The 15,995-nt window shown below is 43.9% G+C and overlaps 1 protein-coding gene across 7 annotated transcripts in view; it reads left to right on the forward strand.

The window, feature by feature from the left end:
* Nucleotides 1-15,995, forward strand: part of HECW1 (HECT, C2 and WW domain containing E3 ubiquitin protein ligase 1) — a 252,145-nt gene that overhangs the window by 206,114 nt on the left and 30,036 nt on the right. For all 7 annotated transcript variants that reach the window (XM_071559590.1, XM_071559593.1, XM_071559587.1 and 4 more), the window contains 7 exons: nucleotides 1,315-1,420; nucleotides 1,547-1,643; nucleotides 3,599-3,682; nucleotides 4,628-4,737; nucleotides 6,975-7,095; nucleotides 8,610-8,723; nucleotides 12,125-12,277. In XM_071559590.1, the coding sequence (XP_071415691.1) occupies nucleotides 1,315-1,420; nucleotides 1,547-1,643; nucleotides 3,599-3,682; nucleotides 4,628-4,737; nucleotides 6,975-7,095; nucleotides 8,610-8,723; nucleotides 12,125-12,277 (785 nt within the window). The remainder of the gene's footprint in view (nucleotides 1-1,314; nucleotides 1,421-1,546; nucleotides 1,644-3,598; nucleotides 3,683-4,627; nucleotides 4,738-6,974; nucleotides 7,096-8,609; nucleotides 8,724-12,124; nucleotides 12,278-15,995) is intronic.

The following is a 15,995-nucleotide window of genomic DNA, read 5'->3' on the forward strand; positions in this document are numbered from 1 at the left end:
GGTAGGTTTAGATCAGATATTAGGACAAAATTCTTTACCGTAAGCATGGTGAGACACTGGAACAGTTTTCCCAGGGAAGTTGTGGGTGCTCCCTCCCTGGAAGTGCTTAAGACCAGGTTGGAGGTGTCTGAGCAACCTGGTCTAGTGGAAAGTGTCCCTGCCCATGGCAGGGAGATTGGAATGAGATGAGCTTTAAGGTCCCTTCCAACCCAAACCATTCTGTGATTCCTCTGTTGGCTTCACCGTGGGTGTCTTCTGGAGGAAGGTGAGAGGCTGGTGGGTTCCCCTCAGCTTGCACAGGACCCCAAAGAGTTACCCAGCAAGTAAGGCCTTACTGAAGATTCCCAGACTTCATTGTTTGGCTTTTAATATCCTCAAACCTAAGTGTTTTCCCACCTTTTCCTGTATCTGCCTTCCTGGCATGATTCCCTTCACTAGGTAGTGTGTTCTTTAACTACCTCACTTAAGGGGCAGTGATAAATTTCCTTTTCCTACCCCTTTTATCAGCTTTTCAGATATGGATTTTTTTTTCAATGTATACAATTCAAATTCTGTTTCTGGTTGTGCACGTTAGGCAACCTTCTGGGATGATACAGCCTTTTCCTGTCCTGTGGTCTACAGGTACACCTTCCTCATGTTATTTCCAGTATTAATTTCCCTTCAACAATTCCAAGTGGGAATGTTGCAGCACCGTGGGCTTTTTCTCTTTTCTAATTAACAGTGCTGTAAAAACCTTTTAGTAAATTCAATTATGCTAGTACAGGAGACTGTGTGATATTGCAGAGATTGTTTTTTCTGGAACCACAGAACTCCATCACTGCAATACCTTCATTAGCTTGCATTTACTTCTGGATTCTGGTGCAGCATCCAAGAGCTGTGATAGGTGTGGGTAATGGTGCTCCTCCTTTTAGGAGCACAGAATTGCTCAGCTTTTTGAGGTTGCCTGAAGTATAAAGCTATAACCTTCCTGCATGCTTTCTGTCCTTGGATCTGTCAGCACCCTGGACCATCAGAAGAAAATTCTTTCCAGAGAGAGTGCTCAGGCATTGGAAGGGGCTGCCCAGAGAGGGGGTGGATTCCCCATCCCTGAAGGTTTTTAAACTGAGCTTGGCCGTGGCACTGAGTGCCATGATCTGGTAAAGGGACTGGAGTTGGACCAAGGGTTGGACTTGATGATCTCAGAGGTCTTTTCCAACCCAATCCATTCTATGATTCTATGAATCTGAAGGTCACAGAGGATGAGAAACCATTTAAGTGACCAGTGTGCCACCAGTGGTGGATTTGATTGTTCTCTCCTTTCCCCTGACCCTGCAGGCCTCTGAAGTGTCCCGGAACAGAGGAGTGACCCTGCTGGCCAGACCAGGCAACAGTCTCGTGACAGCCATTCGAAACCAGCACCATCACGAGGCGCTACCTCTGGGTAGGCCAAGCTTCTCTTTTCCTCCCCAGGCAGTGCTCACAGCAGTGCTTTTTAGAGCCTCTGTGTTGCTGTTCATGCTGCCCTGTGCCTCCCCAGCCACGGTGACCTGTTGTGTTCCCTTTGCAGCCTACAACGACAAGATTGTTGCGTTTCTACGCCAGCCCAACATCTTTGAGATGCTGCAGGAGCGGCAGCCCAGCTTGGCCAGAAACCACGCACTCAGGTACTGCTTTTTTCCCCCACACTGCTGAAAACAAGATTTCTTGTAGTGGGGACAATTCTAGTAGCTGTGGTCCAAAAGATGAACTTGGGCTCCGTGTGGGGCTGTCATCATTAAAGAGTAGATGTGGACCACCAGGAGTCATGTAGCTACTTTAGTTATTTTCCATGGACTTTGAAGAAGTAAGAAGAGACAAAATAACTATAGGCAAATAGTGGCCTATCTAATTTCTGTTTTGAGCATCACTGAATAGCAGAAACTCTTGTCTTCACCTACAGTATCGCTTTGCTTTTAGAAAATAGAGTTATTCCTGTGTTTGGATGGAAGTCAGCAGCAAAACCCCAGAAACTGCAGCAGAACCAGGATTTTACTTTGTGGCTCGATTTACACGCACATAATGGGCATAGTCACCCTAGATTTCATAAAGAAATAGGAGCATTATTATGGAGTGGATTGTACTCCTGTCTTTAATCTTTTTCATTTGACTTAATGGTAGTTCTTTCCAGAGTAGTTAAATTGCATATTTTTCTTATACCCATTCCTTTCATACTAGATTTTTTTATAAAAAAAGAAACAAGTCAGAACCAATTGCCAGTACAATTTAAACTCATTCAGATTCCAAAGTCTGAATTAATTATCTTGGCCAGGATCTTGAGCTGGTGTTAATCAGTCTCAGCAATGCCAGTGTGCACTAACTAAGAGTTTGAGCAAGAGTTAAGGAGGGAAGGAGGAGCACGGGAAGGACCTTCAAGTTCCTGCAATGCAAGAACTTCTGCTGGTAGCCTTACTCATCATTTACCTGTGAGGGCCAAAGAGTTCTTTGGGTGTAAGGATTAGACTTCCTTCCTAGGGAATTAATACATTCAAATAAAATGAGAGAGACAGCATGAAAAATACTCTCGGTATTCAAGACTTACGTTTCTGTAACTGAGAATTTTTTATCTTCACCATCAAATTATTCCAGGCTATTTTTTTTTATCTCAGCTGTAATTTGAATTCTCGTTTCCCAGAGAACAGATGATGCTTGTATCTCCTTTTGAGCAGAGAAACAAATTGACTAGCAATAAGGACTAGACAGCTTAGCCGGTGCATAATGAGATTTGTAACAGGATATTGAGCCCTTTGCCTCCAGGTCACTGCTGGTTATGCCTTGGGTCAGGAGTGACCCCAGGCTACTGTCCAGTGCTCACATAGCAGGTATTTAGCAAACTCCTAGGAGGCAAATGTCATCTTTGACACAGTTGGATTCTGCAGCCCATTGCAGCCCCTCCCAGAAGGTGCCAAAGCTCATCCTTGACTTGAGGTTAGAATATTCTGGCTTGAGACTAGAATAAATATCTTTGGACATTGCAATGCCTTAGAAACACACTGACAGTCTGGGGTGTGGATGTGTGTCTGCCATGATCCTAAGCTGCTGACAGGATCCTGTCCTATGTTTCCCACTCCTTTTTAGCAAAACACATGATTTTATACATGTAACATATGTTTGCACTGTATAACCTGTGTGATCAATCCATGTCAAGTATATGTTGGAGTGTTATTTGCCAGATAGAACTGATGGAAGGAATGGAGGTGGTATCATTGGGAATTCTCTTAACAGAAGGTGGTGTGTTATTGTAGACTTAAACAGAAAACCTGCTGGTGGTGACATGAACTTGGAGGACTAAGAATCATTCTGTTTTCTAAAATATAGAACAAAATCTCTTGCTTTTGCTATCAGTAAACTCTCTTGCTATCAGTAAACTGAGTGATATGAATAGAAATTTTTTTTTGCAATTTTTTGTCAGTAAGATTAGAAAATGAATCAGGAATATGAAATGTTTGCTATTTTTGTAAGGAGATAAACAGGAACTGGCAAAAGACCAAGAAGTAACAACCCTTTTCATAGTTCATGCTGTGATAATGGAATGTTTTCATCTTTTTTTCTTTCTTCTCAGTAATATCACTTGTTTTTACAGGGAGAAGATCCATTACATTCGGACAGAGGGCACGCATGGGCTTGAAAAATTGTCCTGTGATGCGGATTTAGTCATTCTGCTGAGGTAAATCAGTTGGATCAACAGCATAATGTCATTACTTACAGTCCTAGAGAAGCTGTGTGGCTGTTCCTCAGCAAAATTGAGAAGGTTTTCTTAAATCAGGTCATACTGGTAGCCATCCAGAATAATTCAGCCAGAGTATGTCTGTCAATTTGTGCTTCCTGGAAGGCAGCATCCATCAATACAGGCAACTCCAGCCCAGCCAGCACAGTCAGTGGAGCTGTTACCAGCAAGTAGCAGATAAAAAAAATCAGGTGAAAATGTTTCCTTAGAATGGAAGAAAATCTTGTCTCTTTTCTTAAAAAGAAAGAAGTAGGGAAAAAAACCCTTTTCTGAGTGCAGTAATGTGACTGCTTAAGGAATTGTCAGATTTACTGCAGCAGTGCTGCCCACACATGCATGAAACCTCAGGGTTCAGTGCAGTGAGCGTTGCCTGGGTAATGTAAATGAGACTTTGGGTTTTACTGGAACCAGAGAGCTCAGTCTTTAGTCCTAGCTGCTTTTCCTCAGCACAGATAAGGACTTACTGTCCTACATGGCAAATGTTGCATTGCCCAGGTGGTTTGGGTATGCTACAATAGCACTGCTTAATGCAAGAAGTTTACAAGTGATTCCCATCGATTTAATTCCAGTGGTCAGAGCTGTATGAAACTGTCCAACCTGAGAGAAACACCCTGGGAGACAGATGTGTGTGTCTGTTCCTTTCTAGTGCACAGCCTCACACCTCTGCTCTCTGGCAGGAGCTGCTGTGTTAGCACAAAACATCTGATAGAGTTCATTTTGTTCTTCGTTACTGGTGACTGGGCTGTGTCTGGGAAACCTGTGGATTGTTTCAATCCATGAGTCCGCAGATGCACCCAAATTATGACACAGCACAATACTACATGTTTATATTCCTTGCTGTGATGAATGTGAACAAAATGCCTCCCTCTGGCTTTCTCCATGCAGCCTTTTTGAAGAGGATATTATGTCCTACATCCCACTGCAGGCTGCCTTCCATCCTGGTTACAGCTTCTCTCCCCGCTGCTCACCCTGCTCATCACCCCAGAATTCTCCAGGTAAGGAGATGGGGAAATTATGACAAAATTTGTGGTAATTCTCCTAATAAATAGAAAGGGACAAGTTCAGTATCAACTGTCAGCCTGCTAATTCCAGTGCCCATTCCAAATGCTTTTTTGTTGGAGCAGCTGCCAGTGCTGCTGTGTATCTGTTGAAATGTTGGTGGTAGCTGAACACAGACATCAGAAACTGCCCATATGAAAGAAGGTCTTTTCCTGCTTTTTATAGAGTTGGAAAGGATTAGGATAAGGGAATGGTGTAGTCCAAGTACAACTCATTGATATGGAAGCACATTCATATTATATGGCAGGAGCAAAGAGCACAGAATCACAGACTATTCTGAGTTGGAGGGGACCCACAAGGATCTTCGAGTCCAACTTTTAAGTCAATGGCCCATACAGGGGATTGAACCCATGATCCTGGCATTATTACAGCCAAGTTTTAACCAACTGAGCTAATCTCAGGGTCACCTTCCAAGCTGAAGGTACTGCAATACTTCCAGTACCCTGTAAAGTTCAGTTTCCTCTGCTCAGTGTTCCAAAAACTTCTCCTCTTCTCAAGGCACATCTATTTTAAGACCTGGTGGGATCATCTTTGTCATCCAGTCTGACCTCCTGTGTTGAGCCCATTAACTTGGGTTTGACAGGAAGCATATTTTCCAGAAAGACCTGCTGTCTGAGGAGGTTATTCCAGCTGTGCTGTGTCTCTGTGGTTATTGTTTTATGCTATAAAAATTTGAGGATCTGATGTGTCTCTTTTGCCAAGATACACCATGGTCTGTCTCGCTGCATGGCTGTGTCCAGTGCTCGTGCTGAGGGAATTGACAGGAATGTGATCTGAAGAAATCCATTTTCAACTGAGCTTTTTTGAGAATTCATTTCAGTTATCTGTTTTCAGGCAAAATTATTGGGCAAGAGAAGTTAACATCTTGCCTGTGACTGTGGAAAAGTAAAAGGTTTTTGGTGAGAAGAAGTTAAATGCTGAACCCCTGTCTATAGCAGGACAGTGTCCTGTCAGAGTGTCCTATTTTTATTAATGAGCTTTAAAACCATTGTTAATGCTGTTCCCCTCCTCTGCATCAGGACAGGTCATAAATTAAGTCTTCTACAGGACAAAAAATCTAAATATTTGGCATGAACATGACTTGAGAGACTGTTAAAATATCTTCACTGATCTCTACCTGTTCTTGTGAAAACTCATTTCTGGCAACGTATTCTGCCTGCTTATTTCTGTCACTGGTTTTAGAGCCCAGGAGAACACCCATTTTTTATGTCCTGGAGAGGGGGAAAGTCTGACAGAAGAAAGATGTGTCACCAGGGGTTCTCTTTGCACTGCATGTAAATAATATGTCTTTCTGTTTTACTAGCAGAGACAGTTGGTAATGCCCTTCCATTCTGGCAATGACAATACTTTGGGGTCCCACTAAGTGTGATGACTTCTTTTTCCTTCCTGTGGAGCATTTTCTGCCACATTTCTCATCAAAGACCTTGTTTTTACTGTCTTCTGTAGTGAAATAAGGCAATGAGATTTCATGGATCCTTTCACCCTTTATGACATGGCACTTGTTTATACAAAAGGAATAATCAGATGCTCTGAGAGTGCAGCCTTCAAAACAAAGGGTCCCACATTGCTAAAAATCTGCTGTACGTGTGAATCATGATAGGAAAATTTAGTATTTCTTACTGAGAGAAATCCTTGGTTTGGTGTTGATAGCTGTGAGTGTTTAATATACAGACAGATTAAGACAGGGAAACCTGATTCCCAGCTTGGCTGGTGAGAAGCATTGCCCTGAGCTCCAGAGTTTAGTCCTGCCAAAGAATGATATTGCCTCTACAGTGCAGAGGGGAGAGACCTCTTAAAAGTGAAAAAAGGCAAGAAAACCTGAATGCCACTGCCCATGAGGAGCAGTAATGCATGCCAGTCTTTCTCGTGCCTTTGTGATCCTGGAATTTCCATTCAGATGAATCACAGTTAAAGGCTGTTAAAGGGCACACACAAGGGGAGCTTAACAATTCTTCTAGTGATGCAGATACAGCCCCTGGAATTCATTGCAATCACTGAATTATGAGAACTTATGACTTCATTGATGCCAGGTAGAACAAAAATAAATCCTGAGTGAACTCTATCCCTGTAAAAAGTTCCTAACACATTTATTAGCCAGTTCTGTCTGGAAACATAAGCTGCATGATTTGGAAAACTGTAAAGCCCCTTAGGATGGTGTTCATTTTCCCACCAGGGCTGCAGAGAGCAAGTGCAAGAGCTCCTTCTCCATACAGGAGGGACTTCGAAGCCAAGCTGCGCAATTTCTACCGAAAACTTGAAGCCAAAGGGTATGGGCAAGGTCCAGGGAAAATAAAGTGAGTATTACAAGTCACTCAGTCTAACATCACATAGCTTTGCTTTGTATTATTATCCAGTAAGAGGGGATAGGGGATGGAAAAGACACTGGAGGTTGCATTTTGTACATGAACCATCAGGCCAGGATAAGATCTGAGTATATCCTGCAAAAGAGTGACCTTCAAGAGGCTCTTGTGGAAGTTGTATTTCTTACAGATTCATATCCTCTTACACTCCCATTTCCTCCCTGTTTAACAGGGATGTTCAACACCCATGATTTGCTAGCAGGAGAACCATCCACTCAGGCAAATATCATCCGCCACATATTAGCAATAACTCCATCACAGTAAGGATGGAGTGACTCCAAGTTCTTTGGATCTGCATATCAGTATAACTCAGGACCAGAGTGTGACCCTACAGGAGTCAGTCTGTACATGTAGGTTTAATTCTCCAGAGTTCTTTGTGTCAGTAGCCCTCCCAGATTTGAAATAGATTTCTGCCACTCTTCCTGTATTTTGGCAAACTCTGTGATTTGGTTGTGGAGTTTGCTTCCCAGACATCTTGTTAGTTGGCTTTTGAGTCTGTAGCTACTTGTGCTCAGTCTAGTTATCCAACTTCCCCAAAAAAACTGTGTGTTTCTAAGGTATTTCTTGGGCATCTGGTTAAATTTATGCATCATGTTGGCTTCCTACCAAATGACATCTGTTGTGGAAAAAAAAAGTATGAAGGCAAGAAATTTATTCCAGGCAAACATCACCATGAAAACAGTCCTACAGAGCTGAGGAGCCCTAGCTGGTGGTTACCCTTTTTGTGTCCCACTAAGTGGGTCCAAGGCAGACATGAAATGTGTTTTAGAAGGTCTGCCTTAAAATGTCCATGGGCATGTGAACAAGAAGGATTTCTTGCACAGATGGTATTTGAAAGTACTATTCATTAAGTTGTTGTAGAGTTTGGTAGGAGAGTGAGAGATGTGTTGTATAAACAGAGGCTGATACTCCCTTTGCTTCCTCTGCTACAGAAGCAGCATTTCCTTGGACATTCACTGGATTAAATCCAGGAAGTGTTTGGGGCCAGTTCCAGAAAACTGGGACCTCATACACACACAGGAAACTCACAGCCCCCTCTACACATAGACTTGTTGTTGCAGAGTCTCAGCAGCAGAGCAACACTTTCAATCAAATCCCAGACTATTCTGAGTTGGAAGGGACCCACAAGGATCATCGAGTCCAACTCTTAAGTCAATGGCCCACACAGGGGATTGAATCCATGACCTTGGCATTATTACAACCAAGTTTTAACCAACTGAGCTCATCTCAAGTCACAACATTGTGAAGAAACTCACCTTTGAGGCACTTAGAAAAGCCTGAGGAACAAGCACTGAATGAAAACCCATCATGGTCAAGCAGCACATGAGTCAATTTTATTGCATTCTCTGAGAACAAATGCCTCTCTTTAGCAGCTCTTGTTTACCCTCAGCCTCACAAGCTCCCCCAGGACTCAGCCACGGAGTGTTTCTCTCTGCCTCCCTCTGCAGGTTGATTATCCGGCGTGAGCACCTCCTGGAAGGCACCTTCAACCAGGTCATGGCGTATTCCCGCAAGGAGCTGCAGCGGAACAAGCTCTACGTCACCTTTGTTGGCGAGGAAGGGTAGGGAACCACAAAGTGCTCTCAGCTTTGAAGTAGCTGTTGTGTTGCAAAACACCAAGTGGTCTAAGGCTGAGCCTCTCTTGTTATGTAATGTTTGTTTGGTTTTGTTTTGCCTCTGAGTAAGTGATTCATCTTAAACATTTGTTAAAAGTAACAATAACAGGAATGCTCCATTTCCCTGTAACACCTTCCATCTAGATGTCTCAAAGTGACAATTTAAGTAGTTAAATCTAATGCCATCTCCTTGCCATAGGTATTTGACTGGCTGGAAGGAAAAACTCAACTACAGGTCAATGTTTACACACTGAATCAGCCTCAGGACTATAATTAGAGGCCAGACCTTAATCCACTTTGTTGCTCTAACTCTTCACAGTGGATCTGGTTTTGCTTCAAAAATTCTTGCTTTGCATGCCATCTAATGATCATTTGTTATCCATGTGTGGATTTCTTGTTTCTGGCTGAAGTAAGAAACATGAATGCTATTTAGTTGCTACGGTTTAATTCACCCAGCTGGAAGGTGGAAGCAATAGAAGTCTCTTGAGAACGAAACTTTCTACCAGTCTTACAAACCCATGGCCCATTCTTGTGTGATTAAAGCCAGCTTTTGTTTCCAAATAGTAACAGAACCTTTCAAAGCCACCCTGGCTCACCTCAATTGAGGCTTAATTGGCATGCTTTTATAATGGAAAGACCAGTGTGCATGTTTCCAGTGTTCCATAAAGCAAAGGCATGAAACTGTATTTCAGTAGCTTTGCATGTTAAGTTTCTGGTTTTAATTTTTTTTCCAAACCCACACGGATAGGATTTCAGTTCCAAAGGCACCACAACAGTGAGGATCTCATGGAGCTCTCGACTGCTGGCACTGTCAGCTCTGAGGTGGCACGTCAGGGAAGGGCATCTGCCAGGCTGAGCTTGTCTGAGGGCCTGTTAGGTCCAGTGGAAAGCAGAAGTCACCTCCTCCTCTGTAAGCGGGTTTGAAGGAGGAGCTGCTCCCTCCCCACAGTGTGGCCTGGGCTCTCAGCCCTTCCCTCTGTTCACTCTGGGGCAGAAACATGTCCTTTTGCATCATAGGATGGCCAGCAGGCCAAGGGCAGTGACCCTTCCCCTGTACTCTGCCTTGGGGAGGCCACACCTTGAGTGCTGTGTTCAGTTCTGGGCCCCTCAGTTCAGAAAAGAGATTGAAGGGCTGGAGCGGGGCCAGAGAAGAGCAACGAGGCTGGAGAAGGGACTGGAGCACAAGTGCTGTGGGGAGAGGCTGAGGGAGCTGGGGGTGTTTAGCCTGGAGAAGAGGAGGCTCAGAGGTGACCTCAGCACTGTCTAGAACTCCCTGAAGGGAAGTTCTGGCCAGGTGGGGGTTGGTCTCTTCTCCCAGGCACTCAGCAATAGGACAAGGGGGCACGGGCTCAAGCTCTGCCAGGGGAAATTGAAGTTGGAGATCAGAAAGAAATTCTTTGCAGAGAGAGTGCTCAGGCATTGGAATGGGCTGCCCAGAGAGGGGGTGGATTCCCCATCCCTGGAGGTTTTTAAGGTGAGATTGGCCGTGGCACTGAGTGCCATGATCTGGTAAAGGGACTGGAGTTGGACCAAGGGTTGGACTTGATGATCTCAGAGGTCTTTTCCAACCCAATCCATTCTGTGATTCTGTGATTCAGTATTATTTGACAGAAGTCGTCTTTCACAGCTGTTTTTACCTCTGACTTGCAAGTAAAGCATAAACAGGTAGCACAGCTCAGTCTGTGTGCTCAGAGCAGCGTTCTGTGATGCCAACACTGGCCAAAGTCATGCTTACCCCTCATATCCAGCAGCTTTTACTGTGTGTGGCACGGTGTCCTCAGGAGAAATTACCAACCAATTTGATTTGAAAATTCATTCATTCTCCACTGACTCGTTTACATCTGAAGATACATTCCTCCAGGGTTTCTTCTGCTTAGGGCTGATACACATTCTGCTGCAGGGACTCCAGGATACCAATTCCCTGCTGAAAGAGGAGCTGATGCTGGATGGCCACGTGCTGCTGGATGGGCACAGCTTCCCACGTGTTTCAAAGCTAAAAGGATGCTGAAAATGAACTATGAAGGCTTTATGATGAGTTAATATGTTGCCCAGAAATGCAATACCTGATTTGCCCTTGAAGGTTTTTATTATAGACAGGTGTTGTTTGTAGTTCTGTACTCCAACCATCACCAGGCTTAGCCCAGTGTTTTGGTGTCCACTGAACCAGATCTGTTCTGTGGCTGGCACTAGTGGGTCATGTGGGCTTATTGCCATTATCATCCTCTTTGCTGTTACAGCTTTAGTGTTACCACACCATCCTAGAGCCAAAGCTCCTCCAAGAGACAAAAGCTGAATCACAGAATCATGGACTCAATTGGGTTAGAAAAGACCTCTGAGATCATCAAGTCCAAACCTTGGTCCAACTCCAGTCCCTTTACAAGATCATGGCACTCAGTGCCACAGCCAATCTCACTTTAAAAACCTTCAGGGATGGGGAATCCACCCCCTCTCTGGGCAGCCCATTCCAATGCCTGAGCACTCTCTCTGCAAAGAATTTTTTTCTGATCTCCAACTTCAATTTCCCCTGGCAGAGCTTGAGCCTGTGCCCCCCTGTCCTATTGCTGAGTGCCTGGGAGAAGAGACCAATCCCCACCTGGCCAGAACTTCCCTTCAGGGAGTTATAGATTGATGAGGAGTGTCCAGACACAAAAGAGGAGGCTGGGCCTGCCTGCCCTTTGTCACCTTTCTGGTTGCACAAATCAGTCATTCAGCACTTGGGGTTCCACAACTCCAACACAGTGCAGAGCATTCTGATCCAGCTACAGAGCTTTGCACTCACTTTAGATTTGTTGAGTGGAAACCAGTGTCCACCTCAGAAAATCTTTCAGCACCCATGATACATGGCTACAAATCATTTCTTCATGTTGCTGCATGTAGGTTTATTTTAGGTTGAAAAACCTACCTACTGTTACTAGAGAATGATCTGGTTTTAGTAAATACATCACAGTTGGGCTTAGTGCATTATGCATTTGTGAAACTTTGTCTTGTTTTGCTTTTTTATTTTCAATTTGAGGTAATTGGAAACAGCTTGACCTAAAAATTGAATTTAAAAAATAAAAGGAACAAAGGTGACTCTACAGACTAAATTCATGCAACAGGAAAGCACAGCTTAAGGTGTACCTTGGAAAAAGGAAAACAAACTACTTAAGGGACATGTCCCAGCTATGATTCCTCCCAGATCAAGCTGGATATTGGTGACATTTCAGCATAGTGACTTGTTCAGGACTCAGAAGCAAGTTTTGAGAGGACAGATGCACCATGTTAGACACACTTGACTGCACAAACCCAGGAAATTCACTCAAATGGTAAGGAACCTCATTTTCTCTTTTCTCCCTTTTCCTTTCCAGGCTGGACTACAGTGGCCCCTCCCGAGAATTCTTCTTCCTTCTGTCTCAGGAGCTCTTCAATCCCTACTATGGGCTGTTTGAGTATTCAGCCAACGACACCTACACTGTACAGATCAGCCCCATGTCTGCCTTTGTTGAGAACCACCTGGAATGGTAAGAGCATTTATGCAGAACTGAGCAATCATTTCAGAGCATTAAGAAAATGGAAAGGAAGAACAAAAGCTGCCAGTTTAGACTAGAGTATGTACAGATATTGCTTCTGCTGGGAAGAAGTGGAAAATGGGTTGTGAAGAGGAAGAAAAGGAGTAAGTGTAAATGCACGAGCAAGTTGTGATGAGGTGCTGCTGTTAAAATGTCCTGCTCGCATTCCTTGGGATTGGGTTTTTGTGCACCTCTTTGTGAATTTGCAAAGGACAGGGAGAAGAGCTCTGCTTAAGCCAGACCTCATCTCCTTGGTCCCTTCCTAAGAACAGCCAGTGTGGTGTCTCTGTACACGCAGCAGCACTGCCCTTGGGAGCTGTACAGTGTTCTCTGAGAGCCACATTGCTGCTCTGTGCCTACACAGCCTTTAAAAAAGGCCCAGTGAAGGCACTTTGCCTGTTCTTCCCTGACAGAATGTCCCTGCTTGTGCGGGGCAAGGCCAGCAGAGCGAGCAGGTGTTCTGCCTCAGCAAGTAAGTGTGCAAGCAGATCTTGCTTCTTTATCAAAAATTCTGAAGGCACATTGTGGTCTTACTTTTTCTCTCTGCCTCCAAATCTGTTTGGTTCTGGAAGTTGTTTTCACTGTGATAGTGTCAGATGTGGTTCAGCAAACCGTGGGCTGCGAGCCCTGGGCATCACTTGATCCCTTGTGGGATTTCATTGTGTCAAAGTACTGCCACATGACATGGGTTTGTTCCTGTGATGGTTTTCTTTGTCAGTCTCACTGGCTGGTCTCAGAGCTCCTTTTTTAAAATGGAAGGCAGTTCAGGCCCCTTTTAAATTGCAAATACTACATGTCCCTCTGTTGTTGTAAACAGATTCTCCTGTGCTTGGCTTACAGTGGGCAGGAGACCAAGAGCAGTTGTACCATCACCTCTCTTAAGGCTGAAGGAGGGAAGAAAGGGCTGTTTCTTGGGACTAGCGTGGTCTCTGAATTGTTGGGATTTTTTTTGTATTATCACTTCCAGCAGTGGAGCATTGTGCTAACAGTGATCCTTGCATTGGAGAGTTTCTCTTCTGACATGAGCAGGAAGATGTGGCAGTGGATCTGCAGTATCAGAAATGGAAAAAGTCTTGTAAGAAGTGGGCTTGTGAAGAGAGGGCAGCTTGGCTCTTACAGCCTGTCCACCTTCCACTGCAGTCCTGTTCATTAGACATTATGCAGTGCCTTCGTAGTTCTCAAGAAGAAGTCTGCTCTGTCCTTTGTTCATCTTAACAGACAGCAAGGGTGAACTCTTGGTTTAAGGGGCTGTTATTTGTGGAGATGTTTCAATTTGAAGGCAGAGCACCACTGGGGCAGGTGCCAACCCCAGGGCATCATGTGAGTACACCAAGCTCAGGCCTCTGTCTCCAGAAATCATGTTGTCCTGTTATCTCAGCAGGAGTTGAAACCTTTCTCTCCTGTGCTGTAAACACAGTTGTGGCACAGAGTTCACCTGCAATTTTCTTAAGTGATAAATTCTGCTGCAAAAAATGTATGGTTTGTTTGATCCCTGCATTTTGTCCTCCTTGAGAGATGACAGAGGCAGGTTTTTAAATGTCTCCTGGGCACACAGAACAGCAGAAAGACACCTAAAATGATTTTCTCTAGTAGTTATCATTTAGCTCAGGAATCAGCAACAGGTGGACACTTGGGATATTCCTCCATCTACACATACCAGTCCAGCTTCTTGTGGGCAGAATGTTAGTTGGCCTTTGGGCATTTTTAGTTTTCTTTTTATAAGAGGGATAAACTAAGTCTCTTGGCCTGCAGAAGGAAAGAAATGCTATGAATGAAGAGGTTTGCACGTGAAATATTGTAAATAGGGCGAGATTGCAGAACCCAAGAGAAAGATAAGCAATCCAGTCAGAGCTTGGAAATACTTCTTGAACCTGTTATGGAAACAATTGGCTGAGACCAGCTTTTTATAGTTAGCCAGATAGGCTTCATGATTGGGTTGTAGATATCTCTGACCTTTCTAAATGTTGCTCTGCTATCTGTGTGACTGATCTCAGTTCTGTGTTCTGTGCAGTCAGCTAAGATGGGATTTGGAGGAAGCTTTTTGCAGCTCAGAGTAGGATTCTCCCATAAAGGCTTTATGGGCTAATTTCTCCAAGGGCACTGCACTAACTGCCTTGACATTGTTTATTCATTAAGAATGAGGTTTTAGGATCTTCTCAGTCCTTCTCCAACTTCATTCTCATCAAAGTAGTGCTAAAACTTGTATTTCTCCGATTTAGTTGTTGATATGGTTCCAACAGATCCTCCTCCCTCTAACATGCAAAAAAATAAAGGTTATTTTCCTCCTGTCAAATGTGTTCTGAAGCACCAGTTAGCATGGATGGATGAATCAGTTTGAGAGTCTCAGGGTCACAGATAATTAATATTCAGAGTCTTTTCAAAGCTTGAAGTCTGAAGTCCGTCATGAAAACCACACAACCACAATTGGTTTAGATTTGCAGATTTCTTCGACTTAAAAGCACATCATTCTGTGAAATCTCCCCTTGGCATGTTTTTCTGGACACTAATTCTGCAAGAATGGCTATATTAAGAAGCAGGGCCAGGAAAAAATTCCCCTCAAAATTATCTTGTTGGTTTTTTTCTTAAGTGAGCAGTGGTGAGTTCGAGGTAAATACAACAAAATGCAAAGATGTGAAGTTTTGTTCATGTTGGCAGAATTGTGAAATACGCTGCTCTTTTTTTCCCCATCCTAAAAGTTACAGTTCTGCCCCTTTTAATGGCTTGTTTCAAGCTTTGCTCTTTGTACAAACAGCATTCTGAGTCCAAAATGAGCACATCAAAGCCCAGAGCAGTTGTGTGTGTGCCAAGTTAAGAAAGAGACATAATGACTGGAAAATACTTCTCATTTATGGAGAAACTGAGATTTAACACCTTTCCTGCAACCTTCCATTGAATAAGACTTTTTCCTTCAGTTAACATATGTGCATGCTGAACACAAGAGTATTAGATATCACACACTTTCGAAGTTAAAAAAATTGTATTTTAATCCCTGTATAGCTGGAAGGACACTGTTATAACTCTCTAGACCAAATAAATTTGATGATACATATTTTTATCTGCATGCTACAGGATGTATGTGAAGCTTAGAGCCAGAAGAGATGCCTTTAATCCATGCCAGTAATGAACCATTCTGTCTCATCTGGGTAACTGTCTGGCTTTTTGCCTGGATATTTGAAAAGATCTTCTACATTACTTACGAAATTCATCCCCACTTAAGGTGGTTTGCCCTTCTCCAAATAAGTGAGCAAAATGTTGTGCCACCTGCTGTGTATTATTTCAGTGAAAAGAATATGGTTTTGCACAAAATACTGTTCTTATCTTTGCACTTGGTCAGGTGTTTTGAGCACCTGAGATAGGATGAGCCACTGAAGAATCCTGCTCAAGTTTTGCTCAGTATGCTGGGAGATGGAGTATTGAGGAATATTAAATGTATCTGTCACAGCCTCATGTGCCTGAGGGCACTTGGTGTGTTACAGGGAATGGCCTGGAGCTGTGTCAGGGCAGGGACAGCCCCCAGGGAATGGCCTGGAGCTGTGTCAGGGCAGGGACAGCCCCCAGGGAATGGCTGGAGCTGTGTCAGGGCAGGGACAGCCCCCAGGGAAGGGCTGGAGCTGTGTCAGGGCAGGGACAGCCCCCAGGGAAGGGCTGGAGCTGCGTCAGGGCAGGAACA

Source organism: Pithys albifrons, chromosome 7 (genome assembly GCF_047495875.1).
Source record: "Pithys albifrons albifrons isolate INPA30051 chromosome 7, PitAlb_v1, whole genome shotgun sequence".
Taxonomy (NCBI): domain Eukaryota; kingdom Metazoa; phylum Chordata; class Aves; order Passeriformes; family Thamnophilidae; genus Pithys; species Pithys albifrons.